Source organism: Protomyctophum parallelum, assembly GCF_964188405.1.
Source record: "Protomyctophum parallelum genome assembly, chromosome: 7".
In the NCBI taxonomy this organism is placed as follows: domain Eukaryota; kingdom Metazoa; phylum Chordata; class Actinopteri; order Myctophiformes; family Myctophidae; genus Protomyctophum; species Protomyctophum parallelum.
The window spans coordinates 41147930-41160016 of NC_139705.1; the positions used below are offsets into that span (position 1 = coordinate 41147930).

At 42.5% G+C, this 12087-nt stretch overlaps 1 protein-coding gene across 1 annotated transcript in view; it reads right to left on the reverse strand.

Moving 5' to 3' along the window:
• Window positions 1-11848, reverse strand: part of hdac6 (histone deacetylase 6) — a 28243-nt gene extending 16395 nt beyond the window's left edge. The window contains exons 1-9 of the mRNA XM_083769420.1: window positions 11823-11848; window positions 11258-11355; window positions 9247-9342; window positions 5350-5435; window positions 5069-5153; window positions 4380-4420; window positions 4141-4237; window positions 3865-3962; window positions 3613-3717 (exon numbers count right to left, since the gene is read on the reverse strand). Coding sequence (XP_083625546.1) covers window positions 3613-3717; window positions 3865-3962; window positions 4141-4237; window positions 4380-4420; window positions 5069-5153; window positions 5350-5435; window positions 9247-9342; window positions 11258-11341 — 692 coding nt within the window. The 5' untranslated portion in view covers window positions 11342-11355; window positions 11823-11848. The remainder of the gene's footprint in view (window positions 1-3612; window positions 3718-3864; window positions 3963-4140; window positions 4238-4379; window positions 4421-5068; window positions 5154-5349; window positions 5436-9246; window positions 9343-11257; window positions 11356-11822) is intronic.
• Between the last annotated feature and the right edge of the window lie 239 nt (window positions 11849-12087).

Here is a 12087-nt window from a genome sequence, read left to right on the forward strand (position 1 = left end):
CATTCGATGTTTATGCAGAAAAACATCAAATCTGTGCCTGTTTTGCTGAGACCAAATGACCACAAATGACCATATTTCTTACGTCATCATTTAGAGCTAGTCATACGTATACTATATACATAATCAGTAAAAATAAAATAGCAAATTGTGCCTCATCTGCTGGGACCAGAGTACGTGGTGTGTATATGTATGACTAGCTCTTAATGATGACGTAAGAAATATGGTCATTTGTGGTCATTTGGTCCCAGCAAACCAGGCACAGATTTGCTGTTTTCTTGCATAAACATCAAATGGCGGGACAGCAGTCACGGTTTTTGGCGCAAAGTAACCACAGTATACCGCTAATCAACTTACAACTACCGTACACACTTTATACAGTATAGAGTATAGGGTATATATGTATACGTATATAGTATATGCCTATATATATATATACTATATATATTTATTACGTCATCATTTAGAGCTAGTCATACGTATACTATATACATAATCAGTAAAAATAAAATAGCAAATTGTGCCTGATCTGCTGGGACCAGAGTACGTGGTGTGTATATGTATGACTAGCTCTTAATGATGACGTAAGAAATATGGTCATTTGTGGTCATTTGGTCCCAGCAAACCAGGCACAGATTTGCTGTTTTCTTGCATAAACATCAAATGGCGGGACAGCTGTCACGGTTTTTGGCGCAAAGTAACCACAGTATACCGCTAATCAACTTACAACTACACACTTTATACAGTATAGAGTATAGAGTATATATGTATACGTATATAGTATATGCCTATATACTATATATATACTATATATATTTCTTACGTCATCATTTAGAGCTAGTCATACGTATACTATATACATAATCAGTAAAAATAAAATAGCAAATTGTGCCTGATCTGCTGGGACCAGAGTACGTGGTGTGTATATGTATGACTAGCTCTTAATGATGACGTAAGAAATATGGTCATTTGTGGTCGTTTGGTCCCAGCAAACCAGGCACAGATTTGCTGTTTTCTTGCATAAACATCAAATGGCGGGACAGCTGTCACGGTTTTTGGCACAAAGTAACCACAGTATACCGCTAATCAACTTACAACTACACACTCTATGTTGAGCGACTACGGGAGATTGATGTTTAAATAAGTCGCTGAGAGGCGATGGGATGGGCCAGGTTGTCAGACGCGCTCCGCAAACAAAAGGATCTCGCTGGGTCCAAAACAATGCGTTAAAGGTGTTTTATTAAAGGCAGGTGCATAACTGAAACGGTGCTCAAACATAAAGTAAAGCAGTCACAGCGATCCAACGTAAATAAAGTAAATAAAATAAAGCAAAATAAGCGGTATAAAGCGGTCAACAAAAGTGCGGCTTCCCACACACCCCCTCTCTCTCACTGTGTGTGAAGCAGGTGAACATGCGAGTTATTGAATGAATCAGGTGAATCAGGTCCGCCCCTATGCCCGTCAATCATCCACGTTAATCACCAGTGACAGCCCACTTATTTCATAGACCAAACATCATTTCATAGACCAAACATAATAAACCAATTCATGGCTCTTACACTCTATATAGTATATATGTATACGTATATAGTATATGCCTATATACTATATATATATAGTATATGCCTATATAGTATATGCCTGCTTTGCTGGGACCAAACGACCACAAATTACCATATCTCTTACGTCATCATTTAGAGCTAGTCATACGTATACTATATACATAATCAGTAAAAATAAAATAGCAAGTTGTGCCTGATCTGCTGGGAGTACGTGGTGTGTATATGTATGACTAGCTCTTCACCCAAACGTATATAGATAGAAACTTGAATCATACTTAATAATACTAGGTGTTTATTAGGGATGCGCCGATCCGATACTCGTATCGGAGATCGGCGCCGATCCAGGCTAAAATTCTAGATCGGGAATCGGTGGCAATGGGCCGATCCATTATCCGATCCAGTCAGATGCCGCTCCGTTCTCCCGTTGGAACTTGAGACATGCTCCTTCCCGTGCGCACACACAGTCAAACAGCCCCCTCGCTCCCTCAGCCCTCTCCCTCCTGATCCTCGAGGGAGAGGAGGGGCTCGGGCTGCGCTCAGTCACTGTGCACTACACTAGTCTGTCGTTCTGTCACTTCTGTCCCGGGTGTCCCCCCGCTGTGTTCTTAACTTTTTTAGCAGGTCGCTCGTATTTCTTTATGTAAGATAAAGAATCCGATGAACACGGAGAGCCAACGAGGACAGTTGCCAAAGCCTCCATTCAATTACATCCTACTTGTTGTTGCTGTTCCTCATGTTAGCGATAGCTGCTAAAGCTATCAACAGTAGCCTACCTACACAACATTGCTAGGCTAGCAAGCTAACGTTGCAGCAAAGGGATCGTTGGTGTGTGTGTGTGTGTGTGTGTGTGTGTGTGTGTGTGCGTGCGTGCGTGCGGGGATTCCGAATATTAAAATAATAATAGTAGTTTGAGTATGCTGGCCCACAGTAGCTACAGAATGTGCGTAGGGAGAGGGAACATATGGGGCTAATGCTGGCAATGATGCATTGAATAATATCTGAATAGAACATTAACTAGAGTTATAAAAGGAATAGAAACCAAAATGATGTGGTTGACTATCGTCAGAAATAAATTAAATTGTGGTTGTGCTTTACAACTTTCCTTTTATGTGTAGGCCTAGCTGGTTTATAATCCATAGTTACTATGTATAATAATAATAATAATAATATACATAGTAACTATGGATTATAAACCTAAAATAATAATTATTATAATAATTATAGGCATAATATTATTATGCATAGTAACTATGGATTATAAACCAAAAATAATAATTATAGGCATAATAATAATAAAACCCCCTAGTGGCCAAAGACGTAATCTGCGTATTAAATCAATAAAAACTATGAAAGTGCATAATACTGCACAGCTTTTATTTGTACTTAGAATGTTAAACCCTCAGAAATCGCCGTGGTTGACCAATATTATTAATCCACGTGTTAATAATATATTATATTTTTATATATAATATAATATATATAATAATGTATTAAATACATTACATTATACATTAGACATAGGGTATCGGATCGGTACTCTGGATCGGCAGATACTGGACCCCCATGTATCGGAATCGGTATCGAATGCCAAAAAGCCGGATCGGTGCATCCCTAGTGTTTATATGCATAAAGTAGGTAGGTAGCAAATAGTTACATTTAAAAATTATACATTTCAAACGTTCCTTCACATAGATACTGAGATTTGACAGTTTACAGCGGTCGAAAGGACTTGCGCGCTCTGCTTGCGCACTAGTTGGCCATTTATGGCCTACTAGTGTGCAACAAGCAAGTATGCACTCGACAGAGTGCAGTTCTTGTTTGAACTGTCTATGAAACATACACACATGTATATAACATGCACTGTCTAGGAAACATACACACATGTACATATGAACTGTCTAGGAAACATACACACATGTACATATGAACTGTCTAGGAAACATACACACATGTACATATGAACTGTCTAGGAAACACACACACACCTGTACATAACATGCACTGTCTAGGAAACATACACACATGTACATAACACGCACACACAGAATCCTACCTGCTGACGTTGTGTGTTTTCTGTGCATAGCGTGCTGCCAAGGCCACGTTGTTAAACACACTGTATCCATTAGCCACTGCAGACTGGGCATGGTGGCCTGGAGGTCTGAGAGAGAGAGAGACAGACAGACAGACACGTTAATGTGTGGTGGATAACACCTGAAGACACATTTATAAAACAAATGATTTGTCTCTCTCATACACACACACACACACACACACACACCATGTATTTTGATAAGATTAGACTTACCTAGCAACAGAGAATCCATTGCGGAGTTCAGAGGTCATAACCTTGTCCACGAGCTGGAGAAGAGAACCTACTGCTGACAATGAAACCTGAAATGTCTCCTACACACACACACACACACACACACACACACACACACACACACACACACACACACACACACACACACACACACACACACACACACACACACACAATAGAAGGTCCAATATGAAATGCAAATCAATACAATCGTTGTAAAGCAGCGTATGAGTGTATACAATTACAATCTATACATACAGTGTGCAGGTAGACAGAGTCATAGTTGTCGGATAGCTTTTGAAGTTCTGACTCTGTCATCGACTGAGTCGACTTCATCAGATCAACATACTCCTTACTGAAGAGGATGGGAGGAGAGATCAGGACAGGACAGTTACAAAAAAGAAGATACTTACATACTGTACAGTAATAGTGATACTATTGACACTGATCTGTCAAGAATGGCAGATCTCTTATTACTTAGAGTAAATCGGACTCACGTGTGAACAAGCAGCAAGTCCTCTTCACTGGCTGGCCTGGGCTGAAAGGACAGAATGAAGGGAGCGAGGGAGGAATGACGGAAGGGAGGAGAGAAAGATAGTGAGCTTTAACAGTAACAACAACACACAGAACGCACCTTAGCATGACAAGTCTCATAAAATGTAACGTTTAAACTGCTAAAATCATAAACATTGTGTTTTACCTTGAACAATGATGGAGCTCTTATATATAATGCTACCTGACCCATGTTTTGGGATGAATTCTTAGAGGCATATAAAACAAACCAGCTCTTTAGTAGCTGTACTCAGCTGACACCGTAGTAATGCTGTCATGCCACAGCTAAACCTACACTGATCTTTAAACTTCTTTCCTATAATGACATGCCCAAAATATGGAGTAGGTTGAAAGTGGTTAAGTCTGTCCGTGGGTTTTATCTAACCACTGAAAAGTATTAACAAGAGCTTGTGACTAAATCACTGCAATGATTGGACCCATTGCCTGAAAAGTAAACAGCAGACAGCAATGATATGCTTACTGTATGATGAATAGAGGAAATGGATTTCAGAGTCAGACCCCTAGGATGACTAGCTGGTGCCACTGGGGACTCTTTAAAATAATTAAATCAACCCATCATGAACCAATCAAACAAGCATGACCTAGTCATGTACAGTATTGATGAATATCAGACCTCCAGAGAGACACAGCGAGACCGCAGTCTTTGCCTGTCCAACTCCTCCATGATGGATGTGACTCTGGCAGGACACTCTGGGTGACTGGAAACAGACAGAGACAATAATCACGAGACAGACAGAGACGATATTCTAATGAGACAGCAAGAGACAATATTCTATCATCAAGGCTGAACTCGGGTCTAACATCACTAAAATAGATGGTCTGTTTGCATTACTGCTAATCTAAAGGTTGTTAACTACTGACGAGGGCTGTTTCAGTGTTGCACAAGTTTGTTACCTGGGATCCCAGAGACATTTGTGCGCGGTGAATATGTCGCCATAGACTAAACCTGTTCCACTGGCAGGCAGTTTGTTGTCTACACCCTGAAACACACACAAACACATTGGATTAGAATAATGTGATCCCCTACACACTTGTGATCGAAACGTTACCACTTTCAATTAAAGATACAACTGGGAGCAGTAAATTGGTGTGCAGACTTTCAAAAATTGCCTATTTACAAGCTAGCAATGTGTCACAAGCAACCTTTTTCTTTCCTCCAAATATGGAATTTAAGGATTAACCGATTCCATGCCATTACCATAGGTGGGATCGTGAGGCGAGTGCCAGTGAAATGTGCGACATAAGCAAAGAAGAAGAGCCACATCTGCCTGACCCGGAAGTGTCGGGCGGATGTAGTCTAGCCTCACTCTAGGCTGTGTACCAACTCGTGGTGAATTAATTTTCTCAGCGTGAGCACAAATCAATGTTTTATAAGGTCCCAAACATGGTACTTTGTCCCCCTTTGAGCAGAAAAAACATTAATAATAACCCTGTGCGTGTGCACGTGTAACTCTGATTATCATGTAGGCTGTTTCTACAATGGGAGGCCTGTGAAGGCTAGCAACGGAAGCGAAAAACGAAAAGGTACCAATACATTTTATTTATATTTTTAATCAAATCTTGTGTGGCCCAGATGGTAATAATAGCTCGAGATATCTCATGGATGGCTTGGATTGGGTTTAAAAGTGGTTAATGTGATCACACTTCTACATTGGATATACTAACTAAAGCGATGGTATTGTCTGAGCTTACACCTATCCAAATTCGTCGTCTCATCGAAATGGCAATTAAGTACTGAATATATTGGTACATTTATACATACTAGTCCTTACCCGTTCTGATATATTTCAACTTGTATAATATATTTGTGTGTGTGTGTGTGTGTGTGTGTGTGTGTGTGTGTGTGTGTGTTTTTATGAATAAAAACAGCAGTATAACATGAAAGTATTCTTACAAATGCATGGTAGGGAAACGTTTTCATGGCAAGAGCAAGGACCGCAACATTTACACTTATTAGCCCACAGAGCCCCATTTGAAAAGTATCAAGGACCCCCAGTTTGACATGCACCTATATATGGACAGTCGCACAGATCCAATTTGCAGGTGGATTTGCGTCCAAAACGGTCTCAATTGTGAGCTTTGGCTTGCGAGAACTCATGGCTTTTGCAACCTGCGCTTAAGGTTACAGCTTAATAGTATTAAGCTGTATGCCTCACTGTGTGGAGTCTGGAATCATTATTTTGTGTAAGGCAACATCAAGGCTTGACTTAAACATTACTTTCCCAACTTTTGTAAAACAAAATGTAACAAACACAGATATAAATGCACTGAATTATTTATTAAATAACTGTGCAACAATTAGACCAGGTTAATGTGTGCGCAGGCTAGCCTGGCTGCATTCCACATGTTATACTGTCAATACTACACTGCTGTGTCACAGAGGAGGTAGAGTTGTTTTCATACTGTAATTACACATAATTATCGGATCGGATAATGGATCGGCCACCGATCCGATACCCGATCTAGAATTTTAGCCTGGATCGGCGCCGATCTCCGATAAGAGTATCGGATCGGTGCATCCCTAATTTGTAGCGAACTGAAAACGGCCACACGATGACGCACGCGCACACATACGCACACACAGCTTAAGTAGTTTACACACACGCTCACAGCGAAAGTAGTCTGCACACACACACACACACACACACACACACACGAATCCAGCCAGGCAAGGGCAGAAGGTTCCTATTATAACGACAGTGGGTGCCCACCTCAGAGTAGCCTGCGCACACGCTTTTAGCGAGGTGCTAAGCAAGGGTTGTTCTGGTATATCAATCAATCCGTCCACTCCATGTGCGTGCGCACGTGCACTCTTTACGTGCGCGGCTGCACGCTGTTTCACCCACGTTTGGTTAAAAGTTATATCAAGTGATCCAACAGAGCCAGCCCGATAGATAATCATTCCGTTGTGATCGTGGCCGTGCTGTTCAATGTTTCACATTAGGTGCAGGAAAGATGAGATCTGTAACTGCGCGACGCGCGTCGTCAGTGACCAGGCGTGTCACCCGCGTTTGGTTTGAAGTTATAATATGAAGTGACGTTCAAACATTGCATTGCAAAAAGTGGTTAAATAACCTTAGTAGGCTATGCGCCGTGTGTAACAGCTGCCTGTCTGCCACAATGGTGCCTGCGCTGTTTTTACCCGTGTGTGGTTTGAATCGTCTGTTACTAAGGTAGAGTGTTCGCCTCAATCGCTTGTCCGTCCATTCGTGCAAAGAATAGCAGCCAGAGGGGGAGGGGCCTGAGGTGGTGTGGACTCGGAGCAGATCAGCGAGTTTGGTTAAGGGGGTTGGAAATATCCCGATCGCTCGCCCGCTGTCTATTGCGAGCAAAATTGACAGCGGGCGAAACAACTCAAGTTACGTGGAAAACTGTGTCCCAGTATTAATCAGTGACCGTCCCAAAATGCAATTCACTTGTGACACTGGTCACACGTGATTTCTGGGGAGAGGAGTTTTGCCGCCCTGTGGCTGCGGGGGGTACTGCACCCGGGTGCGTTTTTAATTCACTAATAAATAAATTAATAATCATTAATGTGTCAAATCGAAAAAAGGGCTTCGTTACGCCCTCCATATTCATATGGTCAATGCCTGTGTGAAAAGTGGGAGCAATTGGTGCAGGCAGTAAGGAGTTACGGCACTGTTTCTGACACACACACACACACTCAGACATTCGCTTAATTATAGAGTGATGATGACCATCTGCACACACTAGGGTTGGGTGACGATACGAATACATCGTCAATCGCGAATATACGAATCCAATCGCCGAATATTTTTATTAGGCGATTTCTCTGGACGATTTAGCCCAATTAACCTGTAAAGTGTGAGCAACATGTGAATCAATTTGGCCCAGCAAAGTAGTAACAGCGTCCGGGTGGAAATCACCTCCTCCGTTATAATGTATGCTCCCACAGTCCCCGCACTCAGCAGCATCGGGCACCAGGGCACGGCACTTACAGCAGCCGCCAGCCAAAGTAAAGGCTGGGAGCCTGGGAGCTGAGGAAGGCTGTAGCCTACATGTTGTTTAAGCTCCGGAGTCCAGACCCATGCAGTTTAATAATATACAGTCACAACAGAATGCACACTGCTGTCTCGTGTCTCATCACAATCCCAATGCCTCACCCGTGAAGTCGGGGGGGGAAAATAAAAAAACTGTCTACTAGTGTTAGTGTATAGGCTCGGGGATCATAATAGCGCTTAGCTTAGCATTAGCTTAGCGTGTAGCCCCTACTGGTGCTGCCCACTGATTGAACTTCATATCCGCCTGTACTCTAAGTTATTTTTATTGACAACGTGAACGAACACCGACACCAGCGCTGCAAAAATAGTCAGATCTACAAGCTCTCAACGCGTAGCGAACGGCACTGCAAAAACAGGCAGGACGCGATGCCTTGAGAGCTTGTAGATCAGCAGCAGCCAGCAGCCCGGCCGCAGCAGCTTGTGGGCTCCGCTCCAAGCCTCCGACTGACCGGTGCGGGGAGGCAAGGGAGCAAGTTACCCTGGCTGCGCAGCTGCGCTGCAGAAACAGACTGATCTACAAGCTCTCAACGCCTAGCGAACGGAGCTGCAAAAACAGGCAGGACACGGCGCCTTGAGAGCTTGTAGATCTGTCTTTTTTGCGACCTGCAGTGAGCTGTTCTCACTTTACTTTTATGACACGAATACATCGTTAAATCGGCGAATATTTGTCAGACGATGGGCGGTTGAAAAAAATTGGCATATCGCCCAACCTTAGCGCACACACACACACACACACACACACACACACACACACACACACACACATTACCAGGTTTTGTAATTGGTCGGCCAGCTGCTCATGTTCTCTGTTCTTCATCCTTCCTCTCCTCTTTGCCTCCTGCAAACTGGATTTATTGCTGGCACACTGAAACAAACAGATCAGAAAAGAGAAGACCGAATCATATTATACACAAATGAGGCAAGAAGAATTCAGACAATAAAAGTACGAGTGATTTTAGAGAGAGGACTGAGGAGCCAAAACTTACATGACCTGTCAATGCAATGTAAACCCAGTCTGGCTCATTGAACAACAGGGACTTTTATACCTGCCCACGGCTACAAGCAGGAAACATGAGGGTTCGTTGATTGATTGCGTCAGATAACGAGGTGAAGAAACAGTCACTACTGTCTTAGGACAGTGCTACTCAAAGAATGCATAACCGAGTCCTCACTAAAGATGAGTAGTTCCAAAGGAACTTCCTTTGAGGCAAACTCCTATAGAACACAGTTCAGGGAGAAGAGCTATTTAAAAATACTTAAAAGATACTTTTGGCCAAGCTTTCGCCACCTCATAGCCAATTAGCCATAGTCAATGTTATTTTGCATGGCCCCTGTTGTTGAATATTTACATGGCTTAACATCGAGAAAGTTACACGACTGACCCACACAGGTGATGGCATTACAGTAGTCCATAGTCTTACCGCGCAACATGAAAACTCCTGTAGGGCGGTCGTTAAAACACCTTGAGGGCCCGGGCCTATTTAATCCATTAATAAAATGTGCCCATCGTCAGCAAGCGCCTCTAGGCTTGCTGACGATGGATCAGTTTTCATAGCACTAATTTGACAGATTATCAATCTCCGTCTCGGGCACATGACCGTGCACTTGAACTTGACGGTGATTTACGTCATGGGCCCCGATGGTGTTAAAAGTTGATTTCTCCCTCTGTCATTTCCTCATATTTCTAGTTTATTTAAATAATGTCGTGCACATTTGCCCAGTGCATAGCCTACTGCAGGCCTGGTTGACTAGATTTAGAAGACATTTTGCATCAGAAATGATCCATTATTTATATGGAGAAATCCCGTCATTTAACATGCATCAATGGGTGAGAAGGACAGCTTGACCTGTCTCTTCGCTGCTAACGTGCCTATTGGACAAGGACGGGTTGGTGAGGGACTTAGTGAAGCTCATCAGTCAACAGTGGCTGTGCTAGAAATGCAGTTTAATGATTGGATTAAAAGCTTGACCACATTAGGCATAAATAGTAATAGAGTTCCTACAGTCATCCACTGTAGCCTGGTTAATAAACCAGACCGAATCAGCCGTTGGCAAAAATAAATTGCCTGCCGGCGGATTACGGTCTGGAGAGGCTCAATTGTACGCCCATTTCCTACACCAGAGAAATGGGGTGGCCAATCGGGACACGGTATGCAATATGGGCGGGCTTTGGTACAGTGACTTCCAATGCTTGAGACCTTTGACTGACAGTAGCTCTGACCAATTGCGTCAAAGAGAAAATGTTTCAACCCGCTCCCCTGGAAATGAAATCCAAGCTGAGCCTCATCAGACTAATATCCCGCGATCTGTGCGATATTAGTCTGGTTTATTAACCAGGCTACATCCACTGGTCCTAAAATCCCTGGAGTCTGGATGCAATCTATACATTTATCTAGGTGCCCGGACCACTGGGCCCGGGCCACATTATATTTGAGCACAGGTGATGGGTTTTGTATTTAGTGCCTCCTTTACCATGCAGCGTCATGGCAATTAACACGCCACTCACTCTAAATGGAAGCAGTATTTGTATTTATACTGTATACATACAGTATAAAGCCCTGCTCGCAAAAAGAAAATCCCTTTTTATGGCACCACATTTTTAAATATTAGAAACTCAAGAATCTCCTTTACAAGATCTCGAGGTTGGATTAATATAAACAGCATGAAACATCATTTTCTATAATACCTGAAATTGTGGGGACAAACAATAAGGTGTCTCCCTTATTTCAGTGACCATGACACACACACACACACACACACACACACACACACACACTTACACCAGGAGACAGTCTTGGGGAGCGTCTCGCAGTCTTTGGTCCTCCTCCACCTGCCTGAGGTTCTGGTTCTAACCCAGGATGCATCACTGCTGCTGGGTCTACTCCGTTTGACACACACACATACACACACACACACAGTGAGAAACAGGAACGAACTGAGGAACATGGGGGTGATGAAGAGTATGTGTGGACTACCGGTATTCTTCTAACATTATGATACAATTCAGTGTTCTTTAAAGAAAAACTATGATCACCCTCTCGGAGTTAAATTAACACTGAGGATTTTAGTATTACTGTGCAAATTTGCAAATGTTTGGTGTCGCTCGCTTGCCGATTAACAATTAACTTAGCTTGTATACGTTTCTTTTCGGCAAGCGACCCCGTCGTACGTTGACGTATAAACAAGTGTCTGCTGGCTAAACAACAATGAACCCTGAACTAACATGCATTAAACGCGTCTAAATGTCTGCATTCGGCTCTCATTTGAACACCAATGTAATCGATAACTGGTCAGAACGGACGAAACCATTCAACTGTAGAGAAATAATGTCATAAAGTGTCTTACTGGGCGCGAGTTGACCAAAACAGACACGTCGCATACAAAATGCGTTTAGCCTAGGAGGAGGGCGAGACTTGATGATGTCACCCACATGAACGCCTGGTGACCATACTCTAAACTGGTGACGCGAGAAACATTATCCAGAAAGATATTCCAATCTGAAATTAATTAGAATACACATTTTAATTCAGTTAAAAAAGAAAAAAAAGAAAGGTTGATTCAAACAAAAAATGAATCATATATATATATATATATATATATATATATATAT